This window comes from Peromyscus eremicus, chromosome 4, assembly GCF_949786415.1.
Source record: "Peromyscus eremicus chromosome 4, PerEre_H2_v1, whole genome shotgun sequence".
NCBI lineage: Eukaryota > Metazoa > Chordata > Mammalia > Rodentia > Cricetidae > Peromyscus > Peromyscus eremicus.
The window spans coordinates 85608828-85626887 of NC_081419.1; the positions used below are offsets into that span (position 1 = coordinate 85608828).

At 36.5% G+C, this 18060-nt stretch overlaps 1 protein-coding gene and 1 pseudogene across 1 annotated transcript; both read right to left on the reverse strand.

Annotated features, from left to right (window-relative positions):
• Window positions 1-571: 571 nt before the first annotated feature.
• Window positions 572-11183, reverse strand: LOC131909447 (ankyrin repeat domain-containing protein 7-like). The gene is made up of 7 exons (XM_059261084.1): window positions 10775-11183; window positions 9498-9612; window positions 9168-9341; window positions 6164-6270; window positions 4750-4887; window positions 2112-2176; window positions 572-636 (listed from the first exon to the last, which is right to left on the reverse strand). The coding sequence occupies exons 1-7, from the start codon at window positions 11005-11007 to the stop codon at window positions 599-601; spliced, it is 870 nt and encodes a 289-aa protein (XP_059117067.1). The 5' UTR covers window positions 11008-11183; the 3' UTR covers window positions 572-598.
• A 1099-nt stretch (window positions 11184-12282) lies between these two features.
• Window positions 12283-13216, reverse strand: LOC131909446 (olfactory receptor 4F6-like; annotated as a pseudogene).
• Window positions 13217-18060: the final 4844 nt, after the last annotated feature.

The following is an 18060-nucleotide window of genomic DNA, read 5'->3' on the forward strand; positions in this document are numbered from 1 at the left end:
TGGAAAAGCAATCATTAATTTCCCTTTGCACTAAAATAGTAAAAGGAATTCCCTGAAACATCTTAAATATCTTAAAGATAATTTAAGAATTAGATAGATAGATAGATAGATAGATAGATAGATAGATAGATAGATAGATAGAGATACATAGATATATAGATACATAGATACACAGATAGATACATAGATAGAGGTCAAATATCTATGTAGTCTTTGGGAATGCCTTTACCAAAAAGAGTAGAACAGAGAACAATGTAAAATATTTTTATCTCAACATTATAAATTTGACTTTTGAAACTGATCTGATGTGTATCTAGGTTCCAAGGCTACATGGGCTTCTTTCAATCTATGCTAATGAACAAGAGAATACATGGGAAACCAAGTCAGACTGATAGTTAAATCATGGGAGCACTATCCTGAATGACAGTTGTATAATTAGAAAATCATGTGTTATAATAGGAAAAACATCAAATATTTATTATAGTAGTTATAAGGAATAACTAATGTTAACCATAAAATATTGGGGTTACAACAGAGTAGAATACTGAACAAATATTTTTTTATCTATACATTCCAAAATTTGGAAACAGTACGAATCTTACTTGGCTAATGAATTATCTTCAGAATTCTTGTATTCTATTTAAGAAAAAGAAATGTGTTTTAAATATAACAATTAAAAAATTCTAAAATATTAAAAACATGATGACTCTAAAGTTTTATTAGGAAGCATTCCTTTCAGGCTTTCTTTAATGAATAGCCTATGGTGGGTGCTAATCATAATGCTTATTGAGTAATGAATGCTCTAAAAATATAAATATACTTCCTGTATCATATTTACTAGGCCCAAAGGAAGAAGAGTATAACTTAAATGCATTTGACACCTAAAAGTAAAATACAATGTCCAATGATATTCATGGTAATACCATTCTAGGACACTGACTTAAACAGAATCATAAGCTGACAGTGCCAAATAGACAGCAGAAAACACTGCAGTATGACATTGAGCTTCCTTAAGATAATATTTCTTATCACAAAATGAAATTTGGACAAATACTTGATATAATTCTTGGTGAATAAAAAAATATTCTCAACATGTCAGCACTGAACTTTGCAGCATGGCACACATGGAGCTAGACCAAAACCAAAGGGATTTGCAAAGACTTTTCAGCTATAAATCAAGCTGGATACAAGTCATCCTCTTCCAGCAACATTGCTAAAAAAATTCTTCCAATGACAGCTATTTCCATGTTCTTATATCTGGTGTAAATGGGATTCAGACTCATCTGATACAGTTCCTGCAATAGAAAGAACCTCTGCAAGATCAGACCTGAAGTATTTACCAGTCCTGAACTATGCTAAATAAAGAGACATTTAAGTTTAAAAGAACACAGAGGTAGCAGCAAGCTTCTAGGGAAATGTATTTGATATGTACTTATAAAATGAATAACCTCCTAAGATTGTTAGCTATGATACCTGAACTGAAGAAAACAGGCTAAACAGTGATGCTAGTTCAGAGTGTAACTTCTTTCAACCTTTTTCACTAAGTGGAAAACTGCCATAAAAATAAAGCTTTTTCCAATGTGTTTACCATTATATCCTATGCTTATGATCAAACCAATAGGTGGAAAGGAGCTGAAGGTGTAATGGCTACAGAGTTTGCTTAAAAAGGTATGAGGTTCTGTGTTCAATCCTTAGTTACACAAAAATTTATTAATTTATTAAAGACAGCTGCTGAGTGTGCACTGCATGCCTTTAACCTCAACTGAGAAGTTAAGACAGCTTAGATCAGAAGTTTAAAGTCAACCTCAACTACACAGTAAGACAGAAGCCATGACAGGAAAACTGAAATAATGTCTCAACATAGACAAAAAAAAATAAATGTATTCAGTGAGGTTACTATAACTACACATCAAAAAGACAACCTTAAATGGGAGATAACTTAAAATTAGGGCAACAAATGTGAGTGCTGTTACATAAATTAAAATATTGAAAATATAGGGAAGCAGCTTCAATTGTATATGCTTAGAAAACATGTAATAACAGTGTTGGTTTATATTGGTGGTGTGATAGTCATGATTTTAGTATTTACTTCTCATTGTCATAAGACTTACCTGGACTGCCATCTTTATTTTTAATATATAACTTTATTTCATAGTCCATAAGGATCTTTCGACTACTGCCAAGTGAAAAAAAAAAATTCCTATTTTAGTATTGATATGAACACATCTTTATACTATGTTGAATTTTCCAGAATACTGCAGACAATATAAAAGGCATTAGCATACTTAAATAAAACCCAATATATTATTTGCTTTCACAGCTTATGGTCAGCTATTACATCTATTCAGAAAATATGAAATCCTTTTCTAATTTCAGTTCTGTTGCTGTGATAAAATAGCCTGGCAAAAGAGAATTAGGGGAAGAAGGACTTACTTTGACTCACAATGGTATATCATCGTTGCAGGAAGGTTGAGACAGCAGGAACTTGAAGTAGGTAGTTGCATCATATCCACAATCAAGAGCATAAAGATAGGAATGTAATGCATGTTCCTCACATACACTATTCTTATACAATTCAGGAATCCTATTTTTGGTTGTTTTCTTTACTCTTTAGTTCTTAGCTTTTTAGGGGGCCTGCCACTGAGCTCCCAAATAAATCATACACAGAGTCTTCTTCTTTCTTATAAATGCCTAGCCTTAGCTTGACTTGTTTCTAGACAGCCTTTCTTAACTTAAATTATCCAATTTACCTTTGCCTCCGGCTTTTTCCCTTTCTGACTTCTGTTTATCTTACTTTCGATCTTATTCCATGGCTGGCTATGTGGCTGAGTGGCTGGTCCTTAGCATATTTCTTCTTCCTCTCTAATTCCTTTATCTTTCCCAGATTTCTCCAGCCATTTGTTCTCTCTGCCTACCAGCCCTGTCTATCCTTTCTCCTGCCTAGCAATTGGACAATCAGGTCTTTATTAGACCATCAGGTGTTTTAGACACACAAAGAAACACAGGTTCACAGAGTTAAACAAATGCAATATAAAAGAATGTACACAACTTTGCATCATTAAAACAAATGTTCCACAGCATAAACAAAGGTAACACACCTTAAATTAATATTCCACAACAGACTCCTGAGTAGGAAATGATGCTACTCGTAGGCTGGGTCTTCCCACATCTATCAACAATCAAGAAAATTCCTCACTGACCATCTTACAGGTCAATCTGATCTAAATGATCACTCACTGACACTCCTTTCCAGGTGACTTCAAGCTATATAACATGATAATTAAAATTAACCATCATAGGCCCTCTAAATTTCGTTGATAGCTGCTCTAATTTTATGTTTTATCATTTAGAAAAAATGAGCTATTTAATAACTTGAAAATACAAGCTTTTTTAATCATGTGATTTCTTTCCACTAAATAAAATGATTGTTTGCTATTTCCAAACTCTCAATGACCAGAAGCTTCAAACTAAAACTTCACAAAATGTCACTTAGTTACTTGCAGTCTTCCTCTACCTTATCAAGCTCTGAAACTACAGATCCTTGTTAGGATGATTGATTGTTCTGTTTGTGTCCAAATTCCTTGCAAGATAAAATCCTATCCTATACATGGATTCCAATGGGACATAATGTGAATGAGGTCTCTTAAATACAGACTAAGGCTGACAACTACTCAGAGAATGATGATATTGGCTCTCACAGCACCTAGGAAAGGATGCTGCACAGATGGTGGCAGAGTTCTAGCAGTAATGAGTAAAGACTTGTGATATTCCCTGCAACATGATTTTAACATTCTTGACAGCTTACAGAGATCCAAGTCATATTTTCTACCAAAAGAGATGAACAGACTCTTCACAATTAATAAACCATAAAGGTCTAGGGTTAAAATGACATATGGCTCCATGGAAGGTTCTGAATAAATGAGAATGGTCAAATAGGTAGCAATGAGTGTGGCACAAGCTGAAATGCCTGGCAGCCAAACGAAAGCACTGTCACTTTGGGACTAACAGCTCAATTAAAATATTGTAACTTTTCAATGTAATGTAAACTGCCATAAATCATTAGAGAGCTGATTCAACAAAGGCAGCCTGGTCATGGAGGTCAGTCTCTCCTGATCTCCAGGACAAGTGTGACTAGCAACACTGCAGCAACAGAATCATAAAAACAAAAGCAGGACTAGATGCCCTCTTCTTGCTCCACCTGTCTTGTGAAAGAGAGCATTCCTCCTGGGACTTAGGGAACCCAGAAACCTGTATCTATTTCAAGATTCAAAAAGTAATATATTGAAGAAATCCCACCAGAGGAAGAAACACTATTTTCTGCAACATTGTAACCGAAAACTAAAACAGCCGATTAGAATATCAAATATCTGAATATATATAATATATATAATATATATATTATATATATTCAAAGTATAGGGTTTATAATTGGATGAAATGGAAAATGTTATGGTCCATAATTTCTAAGTTCCAGAAAGTTCTACACAGAGATGTAGCTCATTGACACAATTGCCCAGCACAAACGAGGCACTTTGTTCAGTCTTCAGCAATACAAAACCAAATCATGAGATAAAGAAATGCTTCTTCATTTCTACTTCAAATGGTATGCATTTTGCATACTGGATATTCACTGCTATTCCAAAAAAACCTAGAGTCAACAATAATACATTATGAGAGGGAAGATGAAGACTTTGGGATTAATTTGAAGTGCAAGTTAGTGTTTGCTAGCATTACAATGCAAGCACCTACCCTTTTCTTGTGCCTTCAATAGCATAGCGTAAGGCAGTCCATCCAAATACATCTTTAAAGAAAAAGTCAATGCCTTCATCCAGAAGTAGACTGACCATATCTGTTGAATCCCATCTTATGGCATATAAGAGTGTGTTTCTGAAATAACACAGAATAGCTTCATTATTAGATAACTTAATTAAAACTGTTAATACTTGGGTATATTTTACAAATTTAATATCTTGCTTGTCTGTTTGGAACTGTCCTTTTTATACACATAAATGTCATTGGTTACAAAGATTCATCTTTATATATGGTGGGCAAAGATAAAATAAGAAAATGGATGGGAAGCCTCTGGCAGTGTTTTGCATGTTCTTAGTAGAATTCTTAGATTCATCAACTTTGATAGAATATAAGTGTATAAAAGTTATTCTTCTTAAGTAGATAAGGACTTAAACTAAGATGTTTCCAATTTCTTTAGTTTACTGTAACATATAATTACTAATCAGATAACCATCAGATAAATGAAAGCTATTTTCATTATTTAAACTATAACAACATTATAAAATACTCTGTTAATAATAAAATCCATTATAGTTACAGTTAGTAATGAGGATAACATGTGCTATGAACTGCCCTAAATGTTACATAAATAATCTCATGAAAACCTTTACAAAGTATTATCCTCCTTTTCATATTTGGTGATATGTAACACCAGCAGTTCAGACACCTAGCAACTAGGTAGCTGATATTTTGACCAAGTCATCTATGAATCTGCATCTACCCACCTACTACTTAGTTTCACTAATCTTTCTCCTAATAAAGTGAATTTACTTTGCTTTCCCAACTTATGTAAATATAAACACATCAATACCAGTTGTATGGGACAAAAGGGGGTAGGGTTGAGCAGCATCCTGAAATAACAATTCTTAGTCATCATAGGATATTCTAACCTCATTATTCCTCAAACAAAAGGAATTGAAAGGTAAGAGTCATCTAATAGACTCTGATTGTCAACTCTTTTTATGAATAATATGGCATTTTATAGGACAATCATATAAGAGCAAGGGAAAACAGTACAAAATGAATGAGTTTTGTTATGAATCAAAGTTAATCAAAAAGTTTAAACTTCTTTAAAAAATTAGTAAAACCAAACTGAAAAACCATTAATCTACAGTAAGATCAGTTCCAATCAAACAAAATATCAAATAATAAGCAGCAATCAATATAATAAGGGGATATGCAACTTATAAATAATTTGTGTTGCTCACCTCAACTTATTGCTTTGCTTACCCAACTAATTAGACTGATGACTAGTTGATACCTGATCACTGAATCCCTGTAAGTTAGTCTTCTTCACATCAAGTTAATATTTCTTGGTCGTAAGATTATTTCAGTATGTCACACATTTTTTTTGAAAAAATTCAAACAGTACCTTTTCATCTTATCAAATACATGTATATTTGCCCCCTTCTTTACTAAAAATTTTGCCATCTCTATTTTGTTTTCCTTGAGAGCCAGTAAAAGTGGTGTAAAGCCATCCTGCAAAACAAAACAAAAGAATCTGTAATCCAAAATCATTGCAATCTTCAACTTAATGGAGCCTTAAACAGCCCTGTGAATACAAAGTCTTGCTAGAGTGAATAAGCAGCTTCTTCCCTTGCAGGCCCCTGCACATTCCTTCTCCTTGAAACACCCTACAACTACTACATGCGACACATGAAACCTGCTTACTCCCTTCCATAGGTGACTTTAAAACTGTGTTTGTTCTACAAACATTTCCTTCTACCTTAGCATTTAATATATGGAGTCATGTAATTGCTCTCTTCACCTCTTTAAGAGAAATTTGATAAGCAGGTTTCTGCATGAATATCTTGAGGCTTAGCAGTGTGCTTATTTCTTAGAGGAAATTACTGTTATCTGTGGACCATACTGAGTCCATAGCTTCTGAGTTTTTACCTTTCCAGTGAGTGTTTCCTCCAATGAGTTTGTATAAACCATTTTTTACTTGTGAAATCATCTAACACATTTTATAAAAATGATATTTACCCCAAAGGAAATATAACTCAACATCAACCCAGAAATTTTCAAACTTTTGTTAATTTACACTTCACTTGCATTCTGTTTTCTCCTAATGTTGATGAAATGAAGCATTAGTGTTAAAGCAAAATCGTTCAGTTGATTTTCAACACTCTCCTTAACTCACTGTTTTTGCAGTGTTTACAACTGCTAGGATATGACACCCAGGCTTTATGAGCTTATCAAGCCTCACGGTAATGGCTCAACTGTCAAGGTTGTGATTTGCTACTCTTTCAATATAGAAAAAAAACCTTGCAACTACTAGTCTGGGATCTGTTTACCTGAATACTAATAATACATAGAATTCTTAAAAGTCTAGCTTCTCATTATTTTCAAGATCTTTTAAAAGTAATGAATTGTTGTTGTCTTAAAGCAAGGAGGATTATAAGCTAATCTTCACCATTCTTACTGTTTTTTTCCCAAACATAAAAATAGTAAAAGAAGAGGTAGGACTAAGATTATTGGAGTCAAACCATGGCTCTTCCAGAGTTCCTTAGGATTTTGAGATCTATCATCTACACATTCAATGTTTATCCAGGAACTCTTTCAGAATTTCAAGGAAATAATTTTTGTAAATGCCTTTGTCCATGACTAATTAGATTTAAAGATTCAAACTCTGCATAGAAAAATCTACTAGTAATATATATATATATATATATATATATATATATATATATATATATTAATATAATATATTAATTAGTAATATATATAACTAGTAATATATATAATATATATATATATATATATATATTATTCAAACTTCTCCTAGGGTCATCAGGACACACAATCCAAAACTAGGAAGCTGCCTGTAATTTCAGTCTCATTTCTAACCCACATGTCTAATTCCCTTCACCATTTGTTCTTATCACAGAAAAGAGAAAGGACTCAGTCACTGAAAACTTCTTAGTTTTCCTTGATGGGAACAGACCGGGAACAAGCTACTAGGGTTACATTTCATTTCAATATGGAAAAATGTCGGTTCCATCTTCTCCTTCTCCCAATCCAGGCATCCTAGATTGGAAAACAGGGGTTAGGTTTTGACCTAAGTGGTGGTAAAGGGAAATTCGCCAGTGCATTCTGTGATTTTTCCTCTTTTTTCACATATCCACCACCTACTCACTACCTACTCCTCAGATTGAACTACAGGCATTTTTGAAGCTCAGTAACTTCAGCATATGAAGAATGAATACTCTTAAAACAGAAAACACAGTTGCAATACAGGTAAACTCATTCCAAAATAATTCTGTTAGTTTTGATTTTTGTTTTTTGGTTGTTAGTGGTGGCTTTGCTTTTTTATTAAAGGGGTCATGAAGTTGAACAGTTAAGAAGGGGGATTGGTGAGGATATGGCTGGAGTTGGGTGATGGTAAATAATGTGATCAAAATAAATGAAAATGTTCATAAAAATAGTAATAATTCTTCCTATATTCCTCCAATTGCCTAAGTTCCAAGTGGGCCTTCATATTTCTGTTCAGGGTCTGGTTCCGTATTCTTAATTTAGTCTTCATACAGAGAAATATATCATTTGATATTATTTGTCAACAGCAATAAGATTTAAAATTTGCCACAAATTCTTTTGTTTCACTTGAGATTTAAAATAGTTTATTTAGAAAGGGAATTTTTGCTCTCCAGTTCTGTTACTTCACATAGGTTAGAAACAAATTTTAGTGGAAAAAATCACAAAAAGAGAAGCTTTACCTTGAATAAATATAGCAAACATAGTTTCTGCCCCAATAGCAGCCTGCCTCTGCCACAAAAGGAGTTACATCATCACCTATCTCCAGGTGCCTTTCCCCCATCACCTAAGCAACATGTGCACCCCTAAAAGTGCCCGCCATGCACAGCTTGCTCTCTTTGCCTCTTTACTTCTCTTGTCTCTCATCTCTCTCGCTTGCTGCTCCTCTTTGTTTCTTCTTTCCTCTCTTGCCTTTTCTTTTCTCCCTTGCTTTTCTTCTTCCTCTTGTCTGTCGGCCCCTTTCAAATCCCCATGCTGACATGGCCTTTCACTCTTCCACTCTCTTCCTTCATCAGTAAACCTTGCACTAAGTCTGTTGGGCATGGTGTGTTTACTTAGTGGCATACCTTGGTAGGGCCCCCCCAAAATATACTCACTACTGTCTTCCTTTTTATTTACCCTTTCACACAGTGTTTCACAAATACTATTTCTCTATGCAGGAAAGTTCCAGACTCTAACACTTCATACAAAGCCAGTCACATTCTCTCTTTGAAGTCATATGCTTAAACAAATAAGCTATTTCCAAGTATTTTCATTCAAGGAAGTTAATCCTATGTGTATTGCTATTAACACACGCACATGTATTTCAGATTATTTGGGGACTACAGTGCCATGAACTATACCTTGTTCTTTTGTTCCATGTCTGCATTGTATTTAAGCAAATATTCAGCCATCTTCTGATTATTTTCAGACACAGCATAGTGAAGAGAAGTATTGCCATTTTTGTCCATACAATTTGGATTAGCACCATGCTTCAACAATGTACACATGCATCCATATGACCAGTTTTGTACGGCCTAGGGATTATACCAAGAAACAGATTGCTTGTTCAATGAACTCAATATAAACATAGCATAGAGTTCACCAAGTAGTAACATGTTCATGGGGCAAGTTTGTTTTATAATCATTTAAATTAAGTCTATGTTATGCTAGATTTGGACAGCTATACATACCTTCATCAGAGGTGTGATGGAATTCCTGTCAACAGCATCAATATCACAATTATTTCTCAGTAGAACTCTTACTACTTCTTCCCAGCCATAGACACAAGCGAAATGCAGAGCAGTCCTATGGAAATGAGAAAGTTTTAATGAAATTCTAGAACACTATCCTAAAATTTACAATTACTCATGTAATTATAAAATATTAAATGGCACATAATTCTTAAAACTTGAATGATATATGTTTCTTCCACCTTCTGAACAAATACTTAAGTCCTTGTGAAAAATAGAAATATTTATTAGCTTGTATTACTCACTATACTGGTAAAAAGACCTTTTCAATGGTGTCTTTTGTGCGGTGCTGTGAACTGAGCACATGGCCTCTTTCATGAGTAGAAATAAACCTGCCAGTGATCAATACCCCCCAACCAGGAGCAGGTTTGGAGAAAAAGCATGACATTGAGGTTAAATCACCATAGGTTTAATTATAACTTAAACTTTGCTACAAACTTAGACTTCCTATGAATCAATTCTCTCATCAGTAAAGCAAGTATCAAAAACAGTAGTTATCTCACAGATTACCACTGTGATGCATCAATGGAAATTTTGCAAAATATCTAGAATAGCTCCCTGCACTCCACATCTCAATTTAATATTATCACTATCCCTTCTGCTCAGCAAACAAGATTTCAAGTACATAAAATTATATGATAATAGCCGGGCGGTGGTGGCACACGCCTTTAATCCCAGCACTCGGGAGGCAGAGCCAGGAGGAGCTATGTGAGTTCGAGGCCAGCCTGGGCTACCAAGTGAGTTCCAGGTAAGGCGCAAAGCTACACAGAGAAACCCTGTCTCGAAAAACCAAAAAAAATATATATATATATATATATGATAATAATTCTTCTGATATGTTTAAGTATTAATAATTTCAAGACTCTAAATTGTATTTAAAGTCTCTAAATTTGCTTAGAGGAGCAAAGCCCCAATGTTTTAAGAATAGTACAATAGGAATGCTACAAAATAGATGTTCATGTTTTCAGTGATGTATAAATTACTTGGTAAATTTGTGATATATCAGGATAAATTTGTAGGCAGGATTGGACAATCTAGACTAGAGACCTCTAGCTCAAGTGTAAGTCTGGAGACAGTACTGAGGATCCAGAGAAGACAGAACACAGAGAGGCCCTCCCCTCCTTCTGGCTCCCCTATGCTGGTCTTTGAAAATATCAGAGGCCATATCACACTCTCCACGCAGGCCGCTCCCTCCAGCTCATAAGCGCTGTTGTTACCTTTCCTTAAAGTCTCTGTCATGCACGCTGTGTTTTCCAAGGTTTATCATTCTCTGCAGTCTCTTTATATCACCCTCACTCGCAGCCTGGTGGATCGTTTTACGAGGTTTGTATCTGGCTTCGTTTGCAAAAATGCTTTTCATATTACGTAAAATGTCCAACAAATTTTTTCTTGGGACATCGCAGAAACCCATAGGTGTCTTTTCCTTAATTCCATGAACCAAGTTCTTCATGACTGAAGATACTGGTCTCACCGCCTGGCCCTGACCTTCGGATTTTCCCTAGTATTTGTCCTTTGACCCACTAATTCCCCAACTCAGGATTAAGCTTATGGAAAATCAAGATACGCCCACAAAGTCCCCCACTAAAACTGTATGGTGGGGGAAATAGTTTATGACACCCATAGATACAGTTGCTGGACTCCAGGTTGCCAAGCAACACAGGTAAACATTGGTGTGCTGTGCACATGCGCATGAGTGGGCCTCCTGCACTGCTAACATCCCTAGAGTTTAAGGGTGTTCATTGTGAATGTGCAGGCCACTTCTGCCCATCTCTCTGCAAGAAAACAAGTCTGTGTTCCATTAAATATCCACATCACCCTCACTGTAAGCAATGTTCCTCTTCAGCTTCCATCTCTCAATCCCAGCTCTAGCTTCTGACTCCCCTTCTACACTTTTCTCTCTTCTTTCCTCTTCCCTCCTTCTACCTCCCTCTTCTATCCCTCCTTTATTCATACAACCTTAGGCTCTTTTTCTTCCTCTTCCATTTTTTACTACCCCCTTCTCAACTCCATTCTTCTCCCCCAGGAGCAGCCCCTCCCCCTGCCTCTTACATTAGTTCATCACTTCAAATGCACCCCTGGAAATTCCATCCTAGTGCCAGCCTTTCTTTCTACCTTACTTCCTTCTCTCTGCACCCCTTTCACTCCAGGTTTCCCACAAGATTCCAGAATACACCTATCTCCTCTTCCTGCTGACCTTCACCCACACCATATAATCTCACCATTCACTTATTCGCCACACACACAAAGTGAAAAGCAAGCAATCAAGACGTGATGGTGCACATTTTAATCTTAGTGCTCAGGAGGGTAATGCAGGAGAATATTCAGTTTGCTTCCAGCTTTGATTAAACTTAGCCCCAAATAAGAAAAAGTGCCAGAAACATCTGGAAGGCAGTGATGAATTGTTCAGGTGTGAAAACAATGGATAATTTGTTACTTTCATTTCCATTAGTGCTTTTTATATAGTCTAAAATATGTATTTCATAATAGCCAGTAAATATGTAACCACTGAATAACAAAAAAGTGATATATAAATAATAACCAACCAATAAATCTGTAATAATATATGGCTAATAACCAATATAAATGATCATTTCATTTTCAATTTGGAATAAATTATTCAAGTTTATCAAGCTGTTAGAGTAGGAATAATCATGTCAAAGTGGAGGACATCATTTAACATTTGTGTTTATAATACAGTATTCAGGTTGTATATCTTGTGAGGAGCTTAGGAGATACTTTTCCTACTCAGGAGTTGTTTACTCAGTCTCTTCATTGCCACCTTCATGTCTTTGTTCCTCAGTGTGTAAATGGTAGGGTTCAGGATGGGTGTAATCATGAAGTCCAGAATGGCAAGAAACTTATCCACTGGGACATTAGGAAATGGCCATATGTACATGAAGATACATGGTCCAAAGAACAAAACCACCACAGAGATGTGAGCAGAAAGTGTAGAGAGGGCCTTGGACAAACTGCCCAAGGACTGTTTCCATACAGTGAACAGTATGAAGATGTAGGAGACAATAAGAAAAAGGTAGTGACAGAAATTAATCCACTGTCAGCAGTAACCAAGAACTCCATTCTGTAGGTGTCTATGCAGGCAAGTTGGATGAACCTAGGAAGGTCACAGTAAAAACTGTCTATCTCATTAGAACCACAAAAAGACAAATGGACAACAAAAGCTAACTGAGCCACTGAGTGAATGAGACCAATAATCCATGTACCAATTAGAAGCAAAAGGCACATCCGTAGGCTCATGAAGGTCAGGTAATGGAGGGGCTTGCATATGGCCACATATCTGTCCCAGGCCATGGCTACCAGCAACACCATCTCACATCCCCCAGGACACGAAGGACAAACATCTGCAAGATACAGCCCTGGAATGAAATTGTATTATGACTGTAGTACAGATCATAAATCAACTTAGGAACAGTTGAGGTAGAAAAACATAAGTCAACAAATGAAAGATTAGCTAAAAGGAAGTACATGGGTGAATGTAAATGAGGGTCAAGGACAACTGTAAGCACAACTGAGAAATTTCCTAGAAAAATTGTTGCATATGATATTGTAGAAAACACAAAGAGGAAACATTGTGTTGGTCTGTAGACTGATAATCCCAGGAATACAAACTCAGATACTTCAGAGTAATTTGCTTCATTCATTGGATCTTTCTTGAGTTATCTACAATACTCAAAACAAAACAGGCAAAGCAGTTACCAGAAATAATAAAATAATAACCTAGCAATGGAATACTTTATTTGTGAACTCATTACAATAAAATGATTTTATATTAAAAAGTATAATTTAAAATAAATAACTATTGAAAGATGCACATAAATTGTTTCAAAATATATGTTAATAAAAATAATTCTTCATGACCTTTCATATTTTGAATAATTAATGTCTCTATTCTTCTAATATCCATTATGAGTATATACTATATCCCAAATACTATGTTATGTCCTTTGGTAAGACGGTGGTCCTGTTTCTGGCTGAATTACAGGCACATTGAATACTTTAAGCATGAACAACTTTAAACACAAACAAAAGCTTGATGACTAAGATGAAGAAAAAGCATAGGAGAAGGGTTGGTTTATATCAGTGGCGTCTGCCTGAAGAGGAATTAGAGTGTAAAGGGATTGAAATGTCCTCTGCCATGACCTTGAGACAAGGGAAGTACATCAGAGTAAAGCAAGCACTTGCGTTAAAGAACTTTGCTGTTTTATCCTAAGAACAGTCTCTTAGTCACCACACAAATGGTAAATCGACTTTTGTACTGTCTGAGGAAACATAAACAACAGAGTAAGTGTTATTAATTTTCACTTGTTATCAAATTATTCATAATCTGATGAAGTGTTATAAATGAGGCAGTGAGGGGGAAAAGACAGTTTCATACACTGACAATTGGAATGTAACTTGATATAATTTCTTTTTTTTAATTTTTTTATTTTTATATTGCAATACAATTCAGTTCTACATATCAGCCACAGATTCCCTTGTTCTCTCCCCTCCCGCCCCCCTCACTTTCCCCCCAACACACCCCCCTATTCCCACCTCCTCCAGGGCAAAGCCTTCCCCAGGGACTGAGATCAACCTGGTAGACTCAGTCCAGGTAGGTCCAGTCCCTCCTCCCAGGCCGAGACAAGCGATCCTGCATAAGCCCCAGGTTTCAAACAGCTGACTCATGCAATGAGCACAGGACCCGGTCCCACTGCCTGGATGCCTCCCAAACAGATCAAGGCAATCAACTGTCTCACCCATTCAGAGGGCCTGATCCAGTTGGGGACCCCTCATCCATTGGTTCATAGTTCATGTGTTTCCATTCGTTTGGCTATTTGTCCCTGTGCTTTATCCAACCTTGGTCTCAACAATTCTCGCTCATATAAACCCTCCTCATTCTCGCTAATTGGACTCCCAGAGATCCATCCAGGGTCTAGCCATGGATCTCTGCATCCAGATCCCTTAGTAGTTGGATGAGGTTTCTAGCATGACAATTAGGGTGTTTGGCCATCCCATCACCAGAGTAGGTCAGTTGGGGCTGTATCTCGACCATTGCCAGCAGTCTGTTGTGAGGCTATCTTTGTGGATTTCTGTGGGCCTCTCTAGCACTTTGCTTCTTCCTATTCTCATGTGGTCTTCATTTACCATGATCTCCTATTCCTTGTTTTCCCTCTCTGTTGTTGATCTAACTGGGATCTCCGCTCCCCCAAGCTCTGTTTCCCTCGACCCTTGCCCTTCACTTACCCACACTCATGTCCAGGCTGTTCATGTAGATCTCATTCCATTTCTCTGTCATTGGGCGATCCCCATGTCTTTCTTGAGGTTCTGTTTTCCAGGTAGCCTCCCTGGTGATGTGAGTAGCAGTCCAGTAGATAGTTCCACATCTACTATCCTCCTATGAGTGAGTACATACCATGTTTGTCTTTCTGAGTCTGGGTTACCTCACTCAGGATGATTTTTTCTAGATCCATCCATTTGTCTGCAAACCTCATGATGTCATTGTTTTTCTCTGCTGAGTAGTATTCCATTGTGTATATGTACCACATTTTGTTTATCCATTCTTCAGTTGAAGGGCATCTAGGTTGTTTCCATGTTCTGGCTATTACAAACAATGCTGATATGAACATAGCTGAACAAGTGCTCTTGTGGTGTGGTTGAGCATTCCTTGGGTATATGCCCAAGAGTGGTATAGCTGGATCTTGGGGGAGATGGATTCCCAATTTTCTAAGAAAGCGCCATATTGATTTCCAAAGTGGTTGTACAAGCTTACATTCCCACCAGCAGTGGAGGAGAGTTCCCCTAGCTCCACATTCTCTCCAGCATAAGGTGTCTTCAGTGTTTATGATCTTAGCCATTCTGAAAGGCGTAAGGTGATATCTCAGAGTTGTTTTGATTTGCATTTCCCTGATGATTAGGGATGTTGAGCAATTCCTTAAATGTCTTTGAGCCATTTGAGTTTCCTCTGTTGAGAATTCTCTGTTTAGTTCTATAGCCCATTTCTTAATTGGACTGTTGGGCATTTTGATGTCTAATTTCTTGAGTTCCTTATATATTCTAGATATCAGTCCTCTGTCAGATGTGGGGTTGGTGAAGATCTTTTCCCATTCTGTAGGCTGTCGCTTTGCCTTGTTGACCATATCCTTTGCTCTACAAAAGCTTCTCAGTTTCAAGAGGTCCCATTGATTGATTGTTTCTCTCAGTGTCTGTGCTACTGGTGTTCTATTTAGGAAGTGGTCTCCTATGCCAATGTGTTCAAGACTACTTCCTACTTTCTCTTCTAGCAGGTTCAGAGTAGCTGGATTTATGTTGAAGTCCTTGATCCACTTGGACTTAAGTTTTGTGCACGGTGATAGATATGGATCTATTTGCAGCCTTCTACATGCTGATATCCAGTTTTGCCAGCACCATTTGTTAAAGATGCTTTCTTTTTTCCATTTTGCACTTTTGGCTTCTTTGTCAAAAATTATATGTTCATAGGTGTGCGGATTAATGTCAGGGTCTTCAATTCGATTCCATTGGTCCACATGTCGGTTTTTATGCCAGTATCAAGCTGTTTTTATTACTGTAGCTCTATAGTAGAGCTTGGAGTCAGGGATTGTGATGCCTCTAGAGGTTGTGTTATTGTACAGGATTCTTTTGGCTATCCTGGGTTTTTTGTTTTTCCATATGAAGTTCTTTCCAGGTCTGTGAAGAATTGTGTTGGTATTTTGGTCAGGATTGCATTGAATCTGTAGATTGCTTTTGGTAAGATTGCCATTTTTACTATGTTAGTCCTGCCTATCCATGAGCATGGGAAGTCTTTCCATTTTCTGACATCTTCTTCAATTTCTTTTTTCAGGGACTTAAAGTTCTTGTCATATAGGTCCTTCACTTGCTTGGTTAGTGTTACCCCAAGGTATTTTATGTCATTTGTGGCTATTGTAAAGTGTGATGTATCTCTGATTTCCTTCTCTGCTTCTTTGTCCATTGTATATAGGAGGGCTACTGATTTTTTTGAGTTGATCTTGTATCCTGCTATGTTGCTGAAGGTGTTTATAAGCTGTATCAGTTTCTTGGTGGAATCTTTGGGGTTGCTCAAGTATACTATCATGTCATTTGCAAATAGGGAAAGCTTGACTTCTTCCTTTCCAATTTGTATCCCCTTAATCTCCTTATGTTGTCTTATTGCTCTGGCTAGAACTTCAAGTACTATATTGAATAAGTATGGGGAGAGTGGACAGCCTTGCCTCGTTCCTGATTTTAGTGGAATTGCTTTGAGTTTCTCTCCATTTAATTTGATGTTGGCTGTTGGCTTGTTGTAAATTGCCTTTATTATGTTTAGGTATGTTCTCTGTATTCCTGATCACTCCAAGACCTTTATCATGAAGGGGTTTTGGATTTTGTCCAATGCCTTTTCTGCATCTAGTGAGATGATCATGTGGTTTTTTTCTTTGAGTTTGTTTATATGGTGTATTACATTGACGGACTTTCATTTCTGAACCACCCTTGTATCCCTGGAATGAAGCCTACTTGATCATGGTGGATAATTGTTTTGATGTGTTCTTGGAGTCTGTTTGCCAGTATTTTATTGAGTATTTTTACATCAATGTTCATGAGGGAGATAGGTCTGTAGTTCTCTTTCTTTATTGTATCCTTGTTTGGTTTAGGAATCAGGGTAATTGTAGCCTCATAGAAAAAGTTTGGTGATGTTCCTTCTGTTTCTATTGTGTGGAACAATTTAGAGAGTATTGGTATTAACTCTTCTTTGAAGATCTGATAGAATTCTGCACTGAAACCATCTGATCCTGGGCTTTTTTTGATTGGGAGACTTTTAATGACTGTTTCTATTTCATTAGGGGTTATTGGACTATTTAAATAGTTTATCTGGTCTTGATTTAACTTAGGTATGTGGTACCTATCCAGAAAGTTATCCATTTCTTTTAGGTTTTCCAGTTTTGTGGAATAGAGGTTTTTGAAGTATGACCTTATGATTCTCTGGATTTCTTCAATGTCTGTTGTTATGTCCCCCTTTTCATTTCTGGTTTTGTTGATTTTGATGCTCTCTCTCTGTCTTTTGGTTAGTTTGGATAAGGGCTTGTCTATCTTGTTGATTTCCTCAAAGAACCAGCTCTTTGTTTCATTAATTTTTTGTATTGTTCTCTTTGTTTCTATTTTATTGATTTCAGCTCTCACTTTGATAATTTCCTGGCGTCTATTTTTCCTGGGAGACTTTGCTTCTTCTTGCTCTAGAGCTTTCAGGTGTGCTGGTAAGTCACTAGTGTGAGATTTCTCCAACTTATTTATGTGGGCATTTAGTGCTATGAATTTCCCTCTTAGCACTGCTTTCATAGTGTCCCATAGGTTTGGATATGTGGTGTCTTCATTTTCATTGATCTCTAGGAAGTCTTTAATTTCTTTCTTTATTTCTTCCTTAACCCATTGGTGATTCACTTGGATATTATTCAGTTTCCATGAGATTGTAGGTTTTCTGTAGTTTTTGTTGTTGTTGAAATCCAACTTTAGGTCA